This window comes from Punica granatum, chromosome 7 (genome assembly GCF_007655135.1).
Source record: "Punica granatum isolate Tunisia-2019 chromosome 7, ASM765513v2, whole genome shotgun sequence".
NCBI classification, from domain to species: Eukaryota; Viridiplantae; Streptophyta; class Magnoliopsida; order Myrtales; family Lythraceae; genus Punica; species Punica granatum.
Window position 1 is genome coordinate 26,248,794 of NC_045133.1, and position 22,151 is coordinate 26,270,944.

At 43.7% G+C, this 22,151-nt stretch overlaps 4 protein-coding genes and 1 long non-coding RNA gene across 7 annotated transcripts; 2 read left to right on the plus strand and 3 right to left on the minus strand.

Annotated features, from left to right (window-relative positions):
* Positions 1-3,589: 3,589 nt before the first annotated feature.
* Positions 3,590-6,856, plus strand: LOC116213863 (poly(A)-specific ribonuclease PARN). The gene is made up of 7 exons (XM_031548972.1): positions 3,590-3,955; positions 4,349-4,479; positions 4,647-4,960; positions 5,085-5,198; positions 5,322-5,448; positions 5,525-5,795; positions 6,020-6,856. The coding sequence occupies exons 1-7, from the start codon at positions 3,612-3,614 to the stop codon at positions 6,789-6,791; spliced, it is 2,073 nt and encodes a 690-aa protein (XP_031404832.1). The 5' UTR covers positions 3,590-3,611; the 3' UTR covers positions 6,792-6,856.
* On the minus strand, positions 6,816-7,733 carry LOC116213865 (early nodulin-like protein 2; the record flags this gene model as incomplete). The annotated part of the gene is made up of 2 exons (XM_031548975.1): positions 6,816-7,346; positions 7,532-7,733. Coding segments are annotated over 2 exons (636 nt in total), but the record flags the coding sequence as incomplete, so codon positions are not given.
* Positions 7,734-9,578: 1,845 nt separating this feature from the next.
* Positions 9,579-10,829, plus strand: LOC116213866. The gene is made up of 2 exons (XR_004158136.1): positions 9,579-9,841; positions 9,994-10,829. It is a non-coding gene; the product is annotated as an uncharacterized LOC116213866 (long non-coding RNA).
* Positions 10,830-10,903: 74 nt separating this feature from the next.
* Positions 10,904-13,558, minus strand: LOC116213864 (probable L-type lectin-domain containing receptor kinase S.7). The gene has a single exon (XM_031548973.1). It carries the CDS (start codon positions 13,269-13,271, stop codon positions 11,202-11,204), a length of 2,070 nt encoding a protein of 689 aa, XP_031404833.1. The 5' UTR covers positions 13,272-13,558; the 3' UTR covers positions 10,904-11,201.
* Positions 13,559-14,210: 652 nt separating this feature from the next.
* Positions 14,211-21,814, minus strand: LOC116215406. 3 transcript variants are annotated; one of them, XM_031551108.1, is made up of 10 exons: positions 21,538-21,814; positions 20,359-21,021; positions 18,398-20,187; positions 17,033-18,302; positions 16,372-16,718; positions 16,159-16,293; positions 15,720-15,874; positions 15,377-15,468; positions 15,209-15,295; positions 14,211-15,114 (listed from the first exon to the last, which is right to left on the minus strand). In XM_031551108.1, exons 1-9 carry the CDS (start codon positions 21,710-21,712, stop codon positions 15,264-15,266), a joined length of 4,659 nt encoding a protein of 1,552 aa, XP_031406968.1. In that variant the 5' UTR covers positions 21,713-21,814; the 3' UTR covers positions 14,211-15,114; positions 15,209-15,263. The 3 variants fall into 3 exon arrangements, with proteins under 3 accessions (XP_031406968.1, XP_031406966.1, XP_031406967.1); XM_031551106.1 differs by having other exon boundaries at positions 18,398-21,021; XM_031551107.1 differs by lacking the exon at positions 16,159-16,293 and having other exon boundaries at positions 18,398-21,021.
* Between the last annotated feature and the right edge of the window lie 337 nt (positions 21,815-22,151).

The following is a 22,151-nucleotide window of genomic DNA, read 5'->3' on the forward strand; positions in this document are numbered from 1 at the left end:
TTCCACACTTGAAATTTGTAACCCTCTGCATCACCAACCTATTCAGGAGTCCAATATGAACTATCTTTTCTAGACTTGTCTAGCCTACTCTGTGCTACTGGACATATTGGACCCACAAAACTATTTGCCCTCAATCTGTGCTTATTCATCTTCCCCATCAAATAACATCTAATCTCTTCAAGCATCGTAATGATTGGCTTACCTCTGAACTTCACAATCTTCGAGTTAAACTGCTCACAAGTATTATTTAGTGAATTATCATTCTTAGAATAATCACTAAACCCAGCTTTGCTCCAAGCATTAGGATTAAATCTCTTCAACCATGCCCATGCATCCTGATTCATTCTCTTCATTATCATCATATTATGTTCAAACTCCACCATTGTGGTACTTCTTGCACATTTCCATAGTTGCTTGGTTAGTTCCATGTTCTTGAATTTGCTGTAGAAATTCCTCCATATGTGCAATACACAATTTCTATGTGGAGCACCAGGACATAATTCCTCCAAAGCCAATTTCAAATCCTGCAAGAATCTTTATTGTCAAATAATATTCTAGTTTTAGTCAATATTAAAAAATAATAGTTAATTGATAGGTACCTTCTGCTGATCAAATATAAAGTTCCAACCATTGTCACTGTACTGTCCAATATCCCCAAGCAAATTTCTTAAAAACCAACTCCATGTATCCCTACTTTCCTATGCAACAACAGCTATTGCAATCATATAGAAATGTTGATTGCCATCTTGAGTAACAGCAGACAATAATTGTCCTCCATAATACCCCTTTAGAAAACACCCGTCCAACCCAATGAGGGGCCTACATCCTTCTTTAAACCCCTGTACATTTGCATTAAAGCAAATGTATAGCCTATCAAATGTTGGTAGCAGTTCTAAAGTAGGTCTATGTACTGTCAAACCAAATGTAGAATTAGGATTCCGCCTCCTAAGTTCCTCACAATAGTCCCACAATTTTTGATATTGCAATGTCTCAGATCCCTCCATAATTTTCCTGGCCACTTTCATTGCTCTGTATATCTTATAATCATCTACATGAATACCTCTATACCTTTTAAACCACTCAAAAGCATAATGTGCTGACATTGTCGGGTAAGATCTTAATTCATCAACAAGTTGAGCAGCCAACCACTTCTTATTAGCTTGCTTGTTTTTGAAACCTCTAGCACAAGTATGTGGCTCCACGAACTTCTTTATTTTGAAAGTTTTCACCTCATTACACCAAGAACAGAAGATCTCCCAGTTGCACCCTTCTGATCTACACTTTGCCCTAACCCTTTCGTTGTCATTCTTCACAAACTTGAACACCCTTCCTATTGCTACGTTATAATCTGTCACAGCTTTCTTGAACATAGTTAAGTTTGTGAATAACATATGTAACTGTAATTGAACCTCCCCAAACGTAGCATTCTCATCAAATTCGGGGTACTTTCTTAACTCCTCTTCACCATTGTCATCATCGGAGATACACTTGTCCACTAACTCTTCTGAAATATAGCATTCCTCTTCGTCACTGGATATAACCATATTCACTGTTGTTGGTGATAATCTAACAACTATTTCCTCCTCATTTTCAGAATCTGATCGATCACCAAGATGCTCTTCTTCTTCACCCAAATGACCTTCAGCATCGTCATTAAACAAAATGCATTCTTCATCCCAATAAACTCCTGAATCAACATGTTCAGCACCTTCATATTCAAATTGATCCTCCTGCCTATTTACATCATATCCTTCAAGATTATTTTCCTCACCAACCTCATAATCATTCCTTCATAAAACCAAACAATATAGTAAATATAAACATAATACCAAATAGAAAGCATAAACTCAATAAATTAAAAAATGCACTTTCGGTTCCAATTACCTTTCTCGTGGGATCGTAGATATCTTAATTAGTTTCAATATTTTGATGAATTTAGCATAACATCGTAACTGCCCATGCGAAAAGTTTGTCTGAGTTTGCTATCAAAAAATAAGGACAAAATTGTCACTTTCATAATTAGTGCACAATTTCCTCCATCTTCCAAGACAAAATGAAAATGCTACATTATTATTATAATTTTGTCGCATGATTATTTTGTCGCATCAATTTCCTCCGATTGATGATTTCTCTCTCAAATTGAAAACCACCAGGACTGACCAACCATTAAAAGAACCACTCTTCCTTTGCAATGTTAATTTTTTATTTTTATTTTTGTTTGTTTTTACTCTGCTTTGCTTTGTTGAAGCTGTTATTTCTCTGACACTCTGTTTCTTCCTTTTATAACGAGATGCATGATCTTTTTCTTTCAAGAATCTGAAGTTTTTATTTTTATTTTATTTTTAATTTTAAAATTATCTTCCGCAAAATGATCTTTATTAAGTACAGTGTAAGAGTTATTGTGAAGCTTACGGGATAAATCTATTTGAACCATTGTAGATACAATTTATTATGCTTTTTCATTATTGCCCGACTTTGCTTGGAAAATAAGAGGTCAGATGGCTGGCATTTTTGAAACTTCAATTAGAACAATTCAAGTAAGCATCAGATTCCTGTTCATCATTTTTGAAAATAACAGGTTTCCTGTTCATCCTACATTCAAGATTTTGTCTTCCATCAGCATCAGATTTTTTTTCAGGTAAGCATCTTGCATTCAATGGTTGCTCTCAGATAGCCGGAAAGCACATCGCGAAATAACGCGAAGAACGAGCAAAGGTGCACATACCAGTTGATGGAATCCATTTCAATTTCAATGTTTGAAATAAAGCGAAATAACACGAAATGGCATTCCATTTCAATGTTTGATGAAGAGGTCAAAACATCCTACATCCTACACCCATTTCGATGTTCAATGCTTCATCGAATTTGTCCCAGATCAGCCCAAAAACACCCCTTTAGAAAACCACCCAAACTAAACAATCGGATGCAAATTACATTGCAACAGTCGGGCTTCTTAGAGGGATTTGAACTTACCTGCTCCCCATCTGCAACAATCGGGCTTCTCACGGCCGGCAACTTCGGAAGAAATCTCGACAACAATCGGCTGATTCGGAAGAAATCTCACGAACAATCGGCAGAAATCGGGGGCGATTTGACGAAATCTCAAGAACAATCGGCAGAAATCCGTCGAACAATCGGCCGAAATCGGAAGAAATCTCACGGCTAGCTGCCCTAATTTCACCACTGAATCGCAAGAAGCCAAGGAAACCGAGAAAAGAAGAGAAGAATTGACCTAATTTCGAGCGGGAAATCGAGAAGAGAAGAGGAGAAGATGGGGCCGACCAAGCTCACGGCGTCTAAGAGGGATGCTGCCCAGGGACCAACGTTTGAACGAACGGAAGGACCAATCGGTCCAAACGTTTCAAACGGTCGGACCAATTAGTGCAGAGAAAATCTTTCGGGGATGAACATGCCGTGAGCAGCATCTTTCAGGGACCAAAACGTCTATTTTGTCACAAAAGAAGTTCGGAAAACGAATACTCGGCTCAATTGAAGAGAAAGACCCACAGTAAATGGGCTGGGCCTCGAAGCCCAGGAAGTAGATTTTGGGCCGAAATGAAATCATCTCCTTATTCTAAAACCCTAACCGCCAGTCGCCATGCTCTCGCGCCATGAACAGCCCGAGCTCCGTCCGGGTGCTGTCACGTGCCGTAGCGCGTGCCCTCTCGACGGCGGCGCCGACGCCATCGACCTTCCCTCTGAAAACCGTGACCAGGTCCAACTTCGAGCCCGTGCTCGAGTCGCTGAGGGACCATGTCCGGTCGGCGGATTTCGTCGCGGTGGACCTCGAGATGACGGGCGTCACGAGCGCGCCTTGGCGGGAGTCCTTCGAGTTCGACAGGCACGACGTCAGGTACCTCAAGGTCAAGGACTCGGCGGAGAAGTTCGCCGTCGTCCAGTTCGGCGTCTGTCCATTTCGCTGGGACTCCGAGAAGCTTTCCTTCACTGCTCACCCGTGAGTCCCTCTTTCCACATTCCCTCAATACTGAGTTCCATTGAAATCAGAGCTCAATTCAATAAACCAAGCTACATTTTTGGTCGCAAATGGTGAAAATTTTTCTTCTTGAAGTGTGCTTGTTAATGTATCGAGCTGGAAATCGGACATACCCGAGGATTCTACTTCTATGAACCATCATTTAGATCACCATTTCCCAATTGGCTTCTCGGGATGGTCTGGTGAAGTTGAAATGGAAGATTTCGGGTTTGTGTGGGAAGCATAATGGGAGAGTTACATGCTCGATAAAGCTGTATTTTTCTCGATATGCTGCTGATCGATTCTTTCGGATGGGTGTCTGTTTGATTCGTGTACATTTTCCTTGGTGAATTGATCTGAAATGTCTCTTCACAGGCATAACTTCTATGTCTTTCCGAGGCAAGAGCTCTCCGTTCGTGGGTCATCTAGTGAATTCCTCTGTCAGACTTCTTCGATTGACTTCTTGGCGAGATATCAGTTCGATTTTAACCTGTGTATACGTGAAGGTATTTACTATTTATCTTTTCTTTCTTCGTTTCCTTGAATACATGTGTTGTCCAAAAGATTTGACGGCATTTTGCGAAAATAAAGAAATGAGCAGCGTATGCCACCTATACTTGCACATCCCTGTGCTTGTATTGATCCGGGAATTTACGATATTTAATAATCTCAGGAATATGTTATTTATCCAGAGATCAAGAGAATGAATTATTCCGGCGGTTCAATGAGTCATCAAATTTGCCTCGAGACTTAGTGGACTTTGGAGACAGACCTTTGGTTAATATGGCGGACGTTTTCTTCACTGAGAGAATGAAAATTAAGTTCAAGGATTGGCGTGATTCATTAGTATTGGGTGGAAGTTCCATATCTGAGTCTCAAGAAAGCTCAAGTGGTTCGAACCAGCAATTTCAGACCATATTCTATAATATGCGTCCTGCTCTCAGCCTTATTGGATTTACTGCTCATCAGCTCCGGTTGATTCAGCTGGTAATTTCATTATTTTCCCTGTCCACTTCCTCTTAAGCATCCATATCTAGAAAGAGGGTATTCTCTTCTGAACTGTTTTGCTTTAGGAATTGTAATGACTGGTTGGTGGAAGTGAATCATGCAGGTTACGAGTAAGCATTTTGACGATCTCGCCTATGTGAGTGTGAATTCTGGAGGTTCTCATGTTCAACAGCTTGTTATTTATATAGACTCCAATGCTGACAAGGACCTCCTTCTGGTAATTGTTAAGACATAACCATTTGATTTCCGAACTACATTAACGGGATCATGTTCGTATATGGCTTAGCTGTTAAAATGCTCCTAATGGGAATACATGGTTTTTATCTGCATATATATGAAGAAAGAGGTGAAGGAAGAGAACCACAGAGGAGCAGAGTCAAAGATCAAAGCAGCAGTTGGGTTTCGTCATGTTATCGACTTATTATCCTCAGAAAAGAAGCTGATAGTTGGTCATAATTGCTTCCTAGGTATGTTGCTTTCGTTGAGCTTAAGCCCTGTCAAAGAAAGTCAAAGCGATACTAAGGTCGTTTTTCCTCTTCGCAGATATGGCACACATACAAAGCAAATTCTTGGGCCCTCTTCCCAAGGCTGCAGAAGAATTTGCCGCCTCAGCCAAGAAGCACTTCCCCCATATCATCGACACCAAAGTTCTCTTGAATTCCAATGAAATGCTTCAGCGTCAAATGAAGAAATCAAGCACATCGCTGTCCTCAGCCTTTGCCTTGTTTTGCCCTCAAATAGCACTTGGCTACAAAACCCCAGACTTGAGCCTCGCGTCACGTGTGAAAGTGGAGGTTCAAGTGGATGATATAAGGTCTAGCTCTCAAACCTCTTCTTATCTCTATGATGCGATGAGTACTTAGGTTGCATTTGGCTTCAGAAAGTGGATGTTTGTTTGATTTCCATTTTTTGACAAAATTACGACATGAGCCTTTATATTTTCAAATTGTTCCCTCTCCAACTGTGATGCTTGCCATCCTCAATGAAAGCAGGCCTCTGTGCTCTTCTGATCAGGCGTGTTGTCTTCTGTCTCCACAGGGCATCCAGCTGGGACATGGGAGTCAAGCACGAAGCTGGGTTCGATGCTTTCATGACAGGTTGCATCTTTGCTCAGGCATGTACTCATCTTGGCATTGATTTTAAACTACGCTCTCCATTAGAAGATTTGGCCCATAACAAATTGCTCCAAGGACACCTCAACCATTTATATCTTAGTTGGACTAGTGGAGACATTATCAATTTGACCACCGGTAACATTACTGGCAAGTCTCTCGGGGCGAATGACTCAAAGAAGCGATCCCGAAAAATTGTATTCGAAAATATAGTTCTCCTTTGGGGCTTTCCCTCCAAACTTAGGGCGGGAGAGATAAGAGAGTGTATTGTGAAAGTCTTCGGCTACAGCTCGGTGACTTCAGTCTACCAGTTAGATAGGACTGCTGTGTTCGTTCAGTTCTCAAAGGCAGGACTGGTCTCGGATTTTCTAGTCCTGAAGGAAACCTTGGAGAGGAATAACAACACGGTCTCGGTACTGAACCCTCTGTGGAAGCTGCTGGAAGGTGGGAAGACTCGTGCGGCTAATTATGAGGCTTACAAAGAAATCTGCAGCTCGCCTCTATCAAAGATCTCATTTGCAGATCAGGCTGAGGCAGTCGGGATCAATTGGAAGGTAAAATCAGCAGAATTGGAAGTAGCAGAAGAGAGGCCGAGCCGAGAAGATGAGCCTTCCCATGGAAGTTTCTCGGTGAATGAGATTATCGATTCGTTTTACACTCCTGTAGTTGAAAAACAGGTTGGAAGTGGTAACTTGTAATCCACTCCATGCTTTATGATGAAGTTACAAAAAGATAAGGTGATTTAGTTCATTTCTCTTGTGCATATTTGCATTGCTGAAGCGTCAATGAACAATAACCATCTTAGCAGTATTTCATAAATTACCCAACAGAAATTAACCGAGAAAATAAATTCTGCTGAAAGCAAAAATTACATGAACAGATAAATAATAATGAAACCCTTCCAAGAGCACTCAAGAAGTAGGAAGCAGCAGATAGTTTGGTGGTTGCATTGGGAGGCGAGGCCCAGATGGAGTACCCGCTGCTGCCGCCCGTATCTCCTCCCTCCACAGGAGAAGGTGCTGCAGTCGGGCCATGGCTCACGTCCAACCCGGACTGCCCCATCACAAGGACCACCAGCCTCTGGCCAGCTTGGCAGTGGTCTGGGTTCCCGCTGATGAAGTAGAAGAAACCATGCCGATTGAACCAGAAGACAGTATCCACATCCTCGAACTCGAATATCGGGTCCGACACGATGCAGCTCTCATAGCTATTGCGGTTCACCCCCAGCACCGAATCATTGCGGTACTTGAACACTGCAAAACATAAGGAAACGCACGCCATGATAACCACATCCAAGTAACATGATCAGACAACCAAAAAACACGAAATTGAACTTAAGAAGAGAGTCCCCGATGTGGAACCGGTTCTGGGTAGCCCACTCATTCTACGTATCCGACTCATTTCCAATAGGCACGGTCCAGCCCTTATGACCACCCACCTAGAACTGGAAACCAGGGACATGAACCGAGACAACAGCCATAACTGTTAACCCCAAGAACAGAGCCAAGGATGCCTCCAAAGCAGTTTCCATCGTCATGGATAGGATTGCAGAGGTGCTTTGCTTCGAACTGGCGAATGAGGGGAAGAAGAAGAAGACAGAGATTACATTGCACGTAGAGGAGGGAGTGGAGAGAGTAGGATTAGGCAGTTGAAGCCCGATCATAGACCCCATTAAGGTCACGTCCTTGTGGGGGCAAATTTGTCTTCTAAACGAGTGTTGAAAAGGAAATTTAGGGCATTATGGGGGGGAAATTATTGAGGTCGCTCGAGTGAAGCAATGGTCGGAGGCACTTCACTCATTTTGTTATGGTATGGCACTTCACTCATCTGTTGCATATACAGTCACGTGATGTGTCGGGAATATCTGATAGTTAATTATTAAAAACGAGTCGAGTCAATTTTAATTGGGCCGATTTATGAGCATTAACAGCTTACTCTGTCCAAGCCCAACAAGATAGGGCCGCAGCTTTCCTTCAGGCCCAAGAAGATGGGCCTTATTTGGGCCAGGGTCTGGCCCATGAATATTGCCTCGTAGGAATGTTCGATACGAGCAGCGCCGGATATGTCGATTACATGAGAAATTACAGGGGCCACAAATGTAGGATATGCCGATCACAATGATTCCGAAAAGTAGTAGAGAGGGCTCATTCCAGTGCCCTCGTAGGTCGAGGGTTCTCTAAGTTGCCTGACAGCCTGCACTTCTACCTCGATCGCGACATTTTCCAAAGTTCACGCAGTTATTTGTCACATAACCAATCCCGACCGACCACCAAGCATCACCTCGTCCCGATCACTTTTCAAATACCTCGATAAAAGCGTATAAAAGTATCAATTAGATTGCAACAAATACTATTGGCCATTTCCCGAATGGGTGCCCCTGTGCAACCGTTTAAGCCAAGGGGGGACCCTCCCCAAATTAGATATCTCTCTGAGGGATCGCCACGTGTCAAGATCGACGGCCAGGATATCCTCCGACGACCATGAGGAGGACGAATCCGCAGGGCAGAACCCCGCGCGTGACTAACCCCAGCACCGTACCATCCGGTAGCCGGTCACTATATATCCTCCCAATTTTGGTTACTCTCATTTAATGTTGGATTTTTTTTCCTAATATTGCATAATATTTTATTTTATTTTTTTCTGAAAAGGGAAATTTATCTTCCTAATGCAAAGTGGAAAATCGATGCAGGCTTTGATATGGAAAGCACATTAATTGGGACAGTGAAAGGGTTTAGTCTTCTTTAGTAGAGCCTCTGTAATTTAAGATGAAAGGGACGATCACTTGGACTACAAAACTAGGGGCCTCTACCTTTGGGTAATTTTTGGGTCTTGATTGGGACATCCTGCCCCCGATTACCGCTCCCGAACCTGAGTCGGGAAGATCGCATCACTTCACCTCATTTTGCGTAAAAACTGTGGTATTAGAACAGTTTCGTCGATTTATTTCAGGCGAGAAGTGCAAAGCTAGTAAGACATCAATGGCCAGGACGGTCCGGTGAGAAAAGATCATGTACAAAGTACCAGATGAAATTAGTCTATTATATGGCAAAACATATAGTATTAGATTTGATATTCCGTATTCTTAGTAGTATTGTCTCGATAATATTGTTAGTACATAAAATGACATTTATATAAAGGTCCAATGAGAAAAACCTTAGACGTGGAGCCGAGTTGAAAATAGGCATATTCATGTGTTATCTTTAGTTAGGATGGCTAAATCACGACCTAGAAGATGATGTTAAAGAATCGAGCTCAACCATGTGCAAGTGATAGGCCTGGGAAAATCACGCATAATTCAATGACAAGCGCCTTCATTTCGAAATTGTGCGTCATGTTCTGTACTGTGATGGATTATATTTGTCGTATAATGCGTGAAAATTTTAGTCAATGGATTTGAAAAGTGAAACCCAACGAGGAAAATGCGATTAGATAAGAGAAGAGTAGGCTTCCTTGAGTACAATGTATATATATGTAAACATATCTATGGAACTATTCCATTCCACTCGGCACTCTCCTTGACATACAGAGTTTTTAGCTCACACGTTTATCCATCCTCCCTCTTCCTCATTTTCTTCATCTTCCTTCCTTTTCCTATATAATCTTCTCATCAATCCCTTTCTCTGCAACACTTTCTTCCCCTGATGAGAGTTCGGCAGCTCCCGAAGTTTTTTTCTCCGTCAATCTTGTTTGGTGGACCAATATCATGATAGAGATATGATCAGCCGAAGATAATCTTCTATGATATGTTGTACGTTCTTCACATATTGATCCAATCATATTGTCCAAAACACTAGCAAGGCTTCTTGTCCTGAGACGGGTTGTTTGCTTTTGTTTTATCGGTAATGTTCTGTCGGGTTTGTCATAGCAGCGATGACCGGTTTCATTTTCTTTTGAATTCAGACATGATTCTAATAAGATCGAAGCATCCGGTGGAACCAACAGCTGCTGGGAAGTTCAGAAAATAGCAATCTATATGTTGACAGAAGAGAGAGAGCACAACCCGCCATCGGCTAAAGAGTCTTTGCCTTTGTTGGGAGTGTGCTTTCTCTTCTTCTGTCATCATCTTCACACAGCTGCTTGGAGAGAATCGGCAGAATGAACGGACATGATCTCTTCAGCTTATATGAATTTCTTCCGAGAAATACGAATGAAAGAGACTGTTGTCGCCCTCTTCAACTCTTGCAATGACAAAAAGTAACAACCCTTGAGAGTTTTTTCAGGTAAATAGCAACTTCTTTTTGAGTTCCCGGTTTCTGCATGACACAGTTTTCTTAGGATGCTCACAGATGATCAAGTTATGATTTTCGTTATATGACGCCATCATGTGATCGGCAGCAGCAGAGAAAAGGCCGGTGTTTCGGTTTTATTATAAAACATTATAAAAGATGCAGAGATGTGCTGGGCAAGAGGCAGGACAGATCCATTTCTCTGATGTTGGAGGCGCCATAAGTTGATGTTTCAGCTCACTGCGAAGCAAGGAATGTTGTTCTTCACTTATGACTCGCTTAATCATCGGTTTTCGCAATCAGATAGACATTGTTCGGACGGTTTTGCTATCTATCGAACGTTCTGGCGATGCAGTAAAGTTAGAGGTAACTAGTCTAGTGACTGATTTCCTGTTTTTGTGCTTCTCATTTCTCCTGCATTGTCTTCTCGTATTTGTCGGGTATACTGAGCCTGCTGCTCCTCAGTTTTCCTTTCTTTGTTACGAATACGAACTTAAACACATTCTATGATCAGATCTGTCTAACTAATCCAATTCCAGATATACATGTAAAACCGAAACACTGGGAAAGGTACAATCTTGAACGGCGGAAGAAGAAGATTGTTTTATTTTTGTATACAAGAACAGTGTACCCGACTCTTTGATCCGGGATGCCTTTGCCGGCAAGCCAACTAAACAAACAACAACAACAAAAAGAATTCGGTATAACGGAAACAGTAGTTCAACTGAACAGTTTGAACTGAGGCTGCCAGAATCAAAACCAGCGAACTGCCGAACTAGGAATCAATCAATGAATCAACCGATCGGACAAACAACACTAACACAAAAAGGAAAACGAGAACCAAGCAAATCAATCAATGAAATAATGAACGAATTTCGAGCCTCAGTCGACTCTGATCTGGCACAGGACACTGCACGGGGCCTTCAAATTTCCTTCTTCTTCGTCTTCCTCTTTTTCATTGTCGCTCTCCGAGACTATATCCTCGAGAGCTAAAGGCAAGCTGTTGGAGAAAGATAAGCTCGGCTTTGACCTCGGGACGGTTGGCGGGGCCGCCTCGTTGACGAGCATCTGAAGGACTCTTCTCATTGAGGGCCTCATTGCGCTGTCAGGATTAGCACAGCTCAGCCCGACAAGCAAAAGCTTCCTCATCTCCTCCACATTGAATTCCCCGTTCAGTCTCCTATCAGCCGCCTCGATGATGTTCCCCTCTGAGTGGAGACCCCAGACCCAGTCCACCAAGTTCACCATCTTCTGGTTCCCCTGGTCCCGCTCGATCGGCCTCCTCCCGCAGGCCACCTCTAGGATTACTATTCCGTAGCTAAACACGTCAGTCTTCTCGGTGGCTTTCCCATACTGGAGATACTCTGGGGCTAAGTAACCCATTGTTCCCGCTGTGAGGGTCGAGACCGGGCTTTTGTCATGGTCCATTAGCCTTGCGAGCCCAAAGTCCCCAAGTCTCGGGTTAAAGTTTCCATCAAGCAGCACATTGCTCGTTTTTATATCCCGATGAATCACTTGCTGCTCGCACTCCTGATGAAGGTAGGTAAGAACTGAAGCAAGCCCGATAGCGATGTTCTGCCTGTAGTTCCAGTTAAGCGCATCCTGTGATTCGTTGTACAGCACCTTATCAAGGCTCCCGTTCGGCATGAAATCGTACACGAGGAGGAGTTCCCCCTTCTCGACGCACCAGCCCTGGAGCTGAACGAGATTCTTGTGCCTCAAGCAAGCTATAATCGAAAGCTCGGCCATAAACTCCGTCTTTCCCTCATGGGAGTGTTTCGATCTTTTGACAGCTGCTTCAGAGCCCGAATGAGCGAAGTAGGCCTTGTAGACAGTCCCGAACGCTCCATGCCCGAGGATTCTGCTCGAGTGGAACCCTTTGGAAGCAAACTTTAATTCCCTATATGAGAACTCTCGCGGGCCGGTCATGATCTCGGCTTTGAAGCTCTTCACTGTCTGGATCTTCCTCCACTTCCGTATTGTGATGTAACCGAATGCGAGGAGTCCTGCACAGAAGAAGGCTGGGCCAGCTATCCCAAGCCCGAGCCCGAGCCTCTTGCGGTGCTCGCTCCCTGATTCTGGGACCGAGATCGGGGGCCGTACGATCACAGAGCTATCAGAGACATTGTGAGGGTGAGACTTGGGCCTCATTGGCAAGAACCCGAACGTCTCGAAGCTCCAACTCTCGATCCAGTGTAGCTCGGTGCTTCCCTCAGTTGAGGCAGAGAATCCCAGGTAGACGAACTCCTTCAGGTACGGCGAAAGATCGATATTCACGCTCAAGAGGGGCTCATCGGGCTTCTTATTCGTGTAGCTCAAGAACACCAAGAGCTTCCTCAGGTCATTCTTGTAGTCGATCCAGGCAGTGACCGAGTCCCCGTTCTTGAGATCGATCCCCTGAAGGGCAGGGTCGGCGGTCTGGATCGATTCAAGACTGTTGATGTCCAGCCCCACGTGGTCCCCGCCTGGGTCCCCGAAATGCGGGTCCTGCCTGGTATCGAACTCGATCGCTATAAACCGGTTCTTGGTCAGCTGGGACGAGTTCACGAGACCCAAGAACCCGCCAGGGCTGCCGAGGGTCTCGTTATCCGGTGACAGGAAGAACGTGAGGCCATCCCCGAACGAGTTCGGGTTCGGGGACGTGACCGAGAAGGTGAAGCGCGTGGAGAAGGAGGCAGTGGTGTTGGAGTCGGGGTCGAAGAACAGGAGCGGGGAAGGGTAGACGACAGAACCGGAGCTGGAGGAAGGGACGGAGACGTCCCGTGTGAGGCCGACGAGGCCGTCCCGGAGGTAGGCGTCGCCGAGGAGGGTAAGGTTCTGGAGGGAGAGGGAGGTGAATGAGGGGAAGCTGAAGGAGCTGCTGTCTTCGTCGTCGCAGGAGGCAGAGGAGGCCAAGAGAGCAAAGAAGAGGAAGGGAAGGAAGAGCTTCAATGGCGGCATTGTCATGGACATGGAGGAGTAAGAGCTATGGAGGAATTGGGCAATGGGCAATGGCGGCTTATCATCAATTCAAGATTGAAGCTTTTCTTTCACTTGCAGAGAGAGAGAGTGATGATGGCTGGCTGTGGTGGGAATCTTTGGGAATGGGGTTTAAACGGTTGAAAGGGCGCCTCCGGTCGGTGGGATTAAATTTAATTAATTAAATAAAGAAAATAAGAAAATGTTTCTCAACGGTAATTAAAGAACGTGGCGGGGGCGCAAACGACGTCGTAGATGGTGTCTGGGCTTCTGGCCACGCTCAAGTTTGACCCTTTGACCCAAATAGTTAATTTGCATATTTCTATATAATCTATCTGGGCTTTTTACTTTATTTATTCGTTCATTGGAATGGGATGGCCGACCCAATAAAGAACTGAGGATTAGAAAAATTATGATGATTATACAGAATTCAGTGCCACGCTTTTTTTTCCACATGCCACAGTTCTGGAGAAGATCCCAAACTCCGAGGAGTCGGGAAATATACCATTTCCGATAACTTTATAAGAATACGATGTAGCATTCTCCTACGGCTCGCGTACAATAAGTGTCTCTCCATACGGGCAAAATCATAACGAGAAGATTATATTTTGGGAGTCTGCAAAAGAATGCCCCGACCGAGAGAGTTACGGACAGGGTTAGAGGAGAACATATTACTTGAATATTGCTCATCTAAAGTGAAATAGTAATAATCAATCAGTGAGAGTATGTGAATCCGCCGTGAGTCAATTTTTCACTTTTAAATATTCTTATTGGGTATTACACAGCCAAATGGTTAAGTAATACTCACCGAATATTTGCATAAGTTAGAGTGGAGTTTTTCCAGCTAAGATGGATTTGGGAACCAGAGCTCCAACGGCAGGGGAGAGATTTTTACACCAGGATGACTTTAGAAAAAGTTTGGAGAAAGGAGAAAGCAGAAAGCAAAGCCCAGTCATAACTAATCCATGAAGAGCTTGGGACGAGAATAGGATTATTCCAATCTCCATAGTCAATATAGCCGTTAGGGAGCAGCTCAGCCTATTACTCAAATCTTACAGCAGGCGGCCCCGCAAAAGAGAATCCGATTTAGACCCAGTCTGTCTTCGTGGACCATGTCGATTGGAGCCATCAATCGAGATATGAATAAACATCAACATCAGTGAAGGATTACAGCTCCTTCTGAGGTTACACAGGTCTGGTGTCGAGGCCGGGGCCACCTATACCGGTGCACCTGGGTGATCGCCGCCTAACATATGCAGTTCAGGATCGGATCACCTGGTGTAGCTTGGAAGCTTTGAAATGAGAAGCCCAAGTCTCGATGTCATGAGAGGTGACATGACCCAAACTATTATGTCCTATTTCCCTACGCCATGACCCTGATCGCTATGGCTAAGAGTGAGAGACTGACTAGGGCTGTGCCCAAGCTTCAAAAATGTAATTTACGACCATGAATATTGATCGGTGCAGTATTTCCTTGAAATTACATGAATTATATAGCCTGGTTAAAAGCTATGTTACAGAATGTGTCGGCTACTGCGATATGATTCCATCTAGTAATAGAACTCATCAGCTTCTGAAGCCTAACCTCATGCTGCAGTGAACAGGGAACACAGCCGACTTGCTTCTCGAGGAGAGATGATCTAAATCTGGCACGGGCAGGGTCTGAGATTGTGACCCTGCAAGTGGAGGAAAATCCACCGAATCTTCAGAGACATCCCCAGAATTGATACTGTCTAGAAGAGAAATATATACACATTCGGATGATCGGCATGTTCCGCTACAACATTTACATGGAACAAACAGTGGATCTCTTCAGATTTCCCAAACATGTTATTATCTGCGATAAGAATGGCAAGTCATAGGCATCAGCAAGTAAACAGAAACGTATTGTGATATTGTTTCTTTTGGTTCTGAAGATCAACGATCTTTACCTTCTGGTGATTGAGAGAGCAATATAAGACACTTCAATGCAAGCGAAGCTGCCTCCTATTTCAGTCGTAACTTCCGAGGCAATACAACTGCAAACGGGAGATGCAGAATTACTAAAACTAAAGCAATGATTGTATATATCACAGCCTTGAGACATTTACAAAACTCACCTTCGTCTATACTGCAAAAGCTATCTGGGGGAAGAATCAGATCGGGATCCACTCTGTGTTGAGAGGAGATTGCCTGTGCTATGAGATTTTTACTGCAAAAAAAAATTGCGAGAACAAGCTCAGCCACTGTTTATTAATGCATGCTGGAAGAGAAGGAAAAGATATACTGTTGATGATAGCAATAAGCTTCATGTCCAAAGAACTACATTTTGCGATCAATGAATAGCATGTTCATTCTAAATATCAAAAGCAGAGATGAAAAACCGGTTTAACAATGTCCTCTATCATTACTTTATTCTTCAAGAAATGGTCCAGCCAAAAGCCAAAAGACAAATAAACGAACCTTGCCCATGAAGGAATGAACTTTTTGGGCAGATCATCGTCCTCATCTTCGTCTTCATTGTCTGAACACTGGTAGGGGGATATCTCATATGATTGTTCTTGAATGCCATCTCCTACAGTGGTTCCATCTATTCCCTGGTTGAAAAAGCTTGTTACCTGAAACAATTAAGAGAGAGCAATGAGATCGACTTGAAACAGAAGGTCCAACAATGGTGAAACCAAAGGCTATCAAAATGAAGTTACAATAGTCCACTGTTACATTATAGTTGCCTAATATTATGACATCATAAGATATCTCAGTGGGAAGAACTACAGTCTACAGAAAATGTCCTGAAAAGCATCTCCAAGGTTTTGAGTAGATCCTCGTGCAGAAAGTCTTGGTGATCTAAATTTTATTTCTCATGGTTATTTTGCATACATGAAAAAGGCAGTGATTCTACCTTTGAATTATCTGAACGGTTACACGGGGTCTCAGGTACGTGAGATCTATCTGCTAGAACATCCTGTGAAATCCGAGTTATGGCGGCTTCATTTTCTGTTATCTTCGGGTTGACATCTTTTTTCTCATCAACAATCTGTAGAAGTGCCACAAAATTGACTCTCTTTGCAGAGAAAAGTAATCACAAAATAGCCCTGCAAGGAATGGATCTTACCATGGCCTTAGCCTTCATTTCTTTCCCTTCTTTCTTGGGACCTAATTTGTCCTTCTGTTCCTCTTGTTGCCTTCGAGCATCCTCAACACGTTTTCTTTTCCTCTCTTTGTCCTTTTTCTCTCCTTCCCTTAATCTTTTCCTAGCGGCAATTTCAGCCTCCTTTTTCTTCCTCTCCTCTTCCTTCCTTTTCATTTGCAGTTCCAATTGCCTCCTATTTTCTTGCTCCACTCTTGCCCTCTCAAGTTTCAAAGCGTCCTTCTTCATTTTACGTTCGACCTCTCTCTTTTCTGCTTGACGCCGTGCAGCTTCTGCAGCTTCAAGAGCCTTCACTTTAACATCCCTCTTCCCTGAAAAAGGAGTAAAGTCATCTTTCCATTATAAGCTAAGCCAAAGCATCGCAAGAGTAGAGAATATTCAGCAGGAACACACCATTCTGGTTAATTACAGCTCATGAATTTGGACTGAACGAACTGGTGATTTCTCAGAACCAAACTGCATGGAAACTGTAGCTACCAAAAGCAGCAGATACCAGGACAACTTATGGCAAAGGGCTTAATTAATTTTACATTAACCATGGAAATAAAAGGACAACACCTTGAGAGCAGACAAACTTAGCATTTAATTATGTGCATCAATGTCAGAGTAACGGGACTAGAATTACCTGCCAAAGGCGCAGCTGCTTGCTTTTGTTGAACCAAGGGAACAAACGAATTTACATTACAGACTATATTGCCTCGCTTAGCTTCCTTTCCAAGGATACCAAGGCCATCTTTCTGAAGGCTCATATTTGGCTTGCTGACACTGCTACGAAGTTCTGTTGGAACCTTTGCAATCCTCGCACTACGTGGTACGGCCTTGCTATCCCTCATCTTATTGGTGTACCTCTTCTTGCTCATTCTATGGGTCCCGAGCTTCTGTTTGAACCTTTTGTTGGTCCCACTGAAGCTCACTTCTGTGTTAACAGATTCTAGACTACATCTGTGATTCTCGAGCTCAGACACTGAAGCAGGACAGTTTGGATCTTCTGTGATATCAGCAAGAGGTTTTCTCTTAGCGGAGCTTGTTATCCCTGCTAAAGGAATGTCATTCGCTGATGTACCAGTTGCTTCATCTGCAATCTCATTTTCTTCGCTTATGCATGGAAGCTCGGGAATTAAGCTTGCTTTATTCTTTGAACTGCCAGAGTTTGAGGCGATTTTCTCCCAAAACTTTCCAACTGGAGACAAATAGGGCTTCCTAGCATTTTCGGCTTCAGAAAGTGGAAGACAGTCCGAGAATGATTTTTCATCCAACGCATGCCCAACTTCTTTCTTGAAGAAACCACCATTAAAGAGACCAATAACATCATCTTCCAAAGGCCGAGTGCTCTTGAGGTCAATGTACTCAAGAAGGCCATTAGGGACAGACTGATATGAAATTGATCCTTTGTGCAATTTATCTGCAGGTGATAAATTAGAGGATGGAGTATGCAAGCATGTAGATTTACAAAGCTGCTCCATAAGACCAGCGCGCTCTACCATATTATCTCGAAGATCAAACTCCTCAAAACTAGATCCACCTTTGGGTAAGCACAATTGTCCATCCTCCGTCTCCATAACAAAGCCTTCAAGAACAGGCATCATTTGATCAGCATTGGTCAATTCCACAGGGGGAAGAGGAGAACCAACCAAATGAGATGAATGCTCAAGTGACTCTTCAAGATGGGACAATTTTCCCTCGACAGGTCCTTCAGAAGAAGCTGACTGTTCTGCATCTCCGCATTCAAATTTATCTTGGGCGTGCTGTTGAACTTTAACTTCATCTTCGATGCACGTCCTTATATCAAACACATAGTCAGATGCACCAGTTACTTCTGTTTTTTCTGATAAACTATGTCGAGAAGCAGCGTTCTTTTTCAAAAGACCTGTGTCAAGAGATGGTCCTGGGTCACCCTACAAGACCCAATCATCAGTCAATAAACTGAATGCATGGAAAGAAGAGAAAAATGAATAAAACAGTTTCTGATTTTGGCACTAGATGAAAGTACCTTTCCTTCTTGCTGCATTGGCGAAAAGCGAAATCCTTCTATTGCATAATCCTCCAAATTCTCTTCAATTAAATCACCTGGGTTGCAGCTGACATTAGGACATACGGCATCACCATCATGAGCTGTAATAATCTCTTCCAGACTTGGAACATCCCCTTGGTGGCATTCGACTCTACTCAAGTTTCTATCTTGAGTATGCCTGCGAGAACTCTGCAAAGAAGAGGTTGGTGAAGCAGTTGGAGGCTCAGCTTGACCAGTTCCAACACTTCCCTGCCTAGATTGAGGCCATAAGCTCCCTGAATGTGGACTTGACTTCTCCCTTGACAGTACAGAGTTTCCTGAAATGTGGTGGTCATCTGATTTAGAACAACCTGCATTCAGCAGACCACTGATATGATTTTCTACAGGCTGGGCAAGTTGACACACAGGATTGTCTGTAGTCATATCACGCAGTGAGGAATCACCAGTACTTCCAGGCACACTTCCATGAACTTCTGCTGTATGATCACCCAAAATTAATTCCGGATGACTGGAAATGGTGGAACCTGCTAGTCTTCCAACTTTCACCTCAGCTGATATTTTAGGACTGACGCGAGCACTGTATTCCACTTTACTGTCATGAGATCCCAGTTTAGATGGCTCTGCTGAATCAAACTGCTTTGTACTCCTCTCTGCTGAAAGATCCAGTTTCACCATGAATTTCGGACTAGATAAACTAGAAGCTTCCACAACATCAAGTGGGTGCTGGAGTGCATTTTCACCGTCATATTCATATGGAAGGTCCCCAAGTGCAGAATTTCGACCCTCAGTTATCTCTCCTTCTAGGGAAAAATCAAAAGTAAGAGATCTGCCTGCTTCAGATGCATCACATAAAAGCACTGCAGTATCTGGTCTTGTGATTCTGCTGCCGTCAACTGTGTCTTCGACAAGGACTTCAGTAGAAAAGGAACAGCACTCTCTGTCCCCGTTCTCTGGGCCTAATGAATTACTTTGACCTTGAGCTGGCTCTTCTTCCCGGATTCTTTCTTCTAAGGCAGTGCCATCAATTCCCTTCAAGCCGCTCTTTCGCCCTCCTATATCATCAAAGTCAAGTTGCTTGGGCTCTACCTGCGTGGCGTGATCAGCATTCGAGCCAGAGACAAGAACTTCTGACTCATTTTTCACATTATCATCATTGTAGTTAGACTGGGTGTGTGCACGAATGTCTTGTGATGGTTTATTAGAAACAACCCTCATTTCTGCAACATCTGGACCAGAGCTCTTCAGACCAGCATCATCTCTGTTGCCAGACAAAATATGCACGTGATTGCTACAAGCATCCCTTTGTTCAGCATCAGTCGATACATTCACAGAGGTGGGCTTGTAGGAACCAGTGGAAGTGGACCGACTTACTGTGGGATGCAAATTACTCAGGTTTAGAGGTTTGTCAGCTTGCCCGCTATTGGCATCGATTTGTTGCATCTGTACTGACTTGCCGCCCTCTGAGTAGTTAACCTTCACACTACCAGTATCCCGAGACTCCTGCATTCTTGAAAGTCCACCATTATCAAACTGTTCAGTGCTTTGGCAAAACTCAATTTCAGCTTCCTGCATTCCGCTGCTCTCACTCAGCTTTTCAGTAGAGTTGACATGGATGGCTTCTTCAAGCAAACTCCTAGCTTCACGACCAATGGCAGAGGAGTCAGCCTGCTTTAAAAATTCACTCTGGCAATGAGGTTGAGTTGAACTTTGGGATCTGGTTATTCTTCTACAGTCAATACTTCTGTTCTTTTCCTTTATCCGAGAATCCCCTGCATTTGTAACACAGATAGATTGGACAACTTTCAGTGCTCCACTGTTAGACTTGAATGAAGATTCAGAGCCTTGAGCACTGAATCTCTCAGCAATGGAACGAGAGCTTCCATGCTTCACCGACTCATCAACACTTAGAGGTTGTAGGTCAGAAACAACGGTTACTATACCTCTATCACTGGAAATCCCACAAGCCTTGTCGTCACTCCTGCAATCAACCATTTGAGGTTCTTCCATAGCACAAACATTGCAATCTGTACCAAAGGATTTAACCACCTCCACATCATCCACATGGTCAGTGAGTGGACAGGCATTTCCAGAGCCAGTAATTGTGCTTGGGTTGACATCGGCGTGAAATTCATCACATAAAGAGCTTTTACATGCCCTGACGCTGTTGCGAAGCTCAAGATCCTTCTGTCTCGGCTTGGACCTTTGGATCCTCGCAAGTGATTGTTCCAAACTATGATAAGTGTCAGGGACTTCTGCCTCTCTTTGATCTTGAGGGGACTTAGCAATGGGAGTGGGTAGCAGCTCGGAAGCATCATTCAAGAAGCATTCATGAGGAGACTTTCCAAGGGAAGAGGATATTGGATTTGGAGCACCACTTACGGCACAATCATAATCACCTACGACCTCTGGCAGGACCGATGTCTTGCCTCTGGCTTCAGGTTTTCCATGTATAGCACAAGCATCTCCGTATAAACCCTGACGTAATTCACTATCAGCTGCAAAAATTTGCTGATAATTCAGAGAGTTGCGACTGCTGGAATAAGGGGCTGATATTTGAGGAAATGGGAACAAGAGTCCTGAAATGAGCTCTTCTTTCTTCGACTCTGCATTGAAAAACCGAAACGGTTAAACCAGAACCTCAATACGCAAGATGCTCTACTCAGCATAAAGGGAAAAAATGAAATGCCTTCCCATATTTAGTGCATTAGCTATACAAAATAACAGTCAACAAAGTACTCAAAAGTTGCCCTATTGCTCCAATTCATATTCAAAACTCCATTTCCATAAATTTTTGGTGAGCTGCATTGCTGGAACATGAATAGATAGTCTTGCGCTCGGGCCAAGCTCAGAAGTTCAAGCTCCACTGCTGTACATGAGGAAGCACTGAAATTTCCATCTAAGACAAGACGAATTCAACAAAGAAGCAACAGTTTTGATCCAAAAGCACTTAGCTTAAACTGCAATTGAACCTACAATACCTCCAATTTCCAAAACTTAAGCAACAACGACACAATTATAAATAAATTTTCATCAGCAAACTACAATCTTCATTGCAATTTAAATGAAGGCGGGCCAGAAATGGACCTTGAAGGAGTTAATTGGAGGGACTGAGAGGTTACCGGCGGGGTCCGAGGAGTAGGGCTGAGGGAGTAGCCAAGGAGGAGGAGGGATCCCGTCGATGAGGAGGGTGGAGGCGAGGTGCTGGTCGAAGAGGTGAGACTGGTGCTTGACCTGGTCGATGATCCACCTCTTCCGCTCAAAGATCTGCATGAACAGCTTCTCCATCGTCGTCATCTTCTCCGCCTTCACTCTTCGTCCATCGACCGAACTGAACTCTCTGAAGCAGAGATGAGAGACAGAGAGACAGAGAGAGAGAGAGAATGGATTTGGGGGTTTTCGAAAATGGACGGTGGAGATGCGACTCGACGCGGGCGCGGAGAGGAGGTTTGAAATTGTGGGCCGGAAAGGACTAACGGTGGGCCCAGCGCTGAAATGAAAACAGGCCCAGTAAATTTCTTATTGGGCTAATTTGGGTCCAATTTGAGCTTCTCATTGAGCTCATAGTCATAGATAAAGGACTGGTGGATTTACTTGTTTGCAAGGGGCTATCTCCATTTTATACGTTTTCATTTTCATGGAAAACGTAGAAAACAAGGTACTGACTATCGAATTGCATTTCGAGAAGCATTTCCGATGACATTGTAAAGGCTTATCAGACGGAAAATGTAGATTC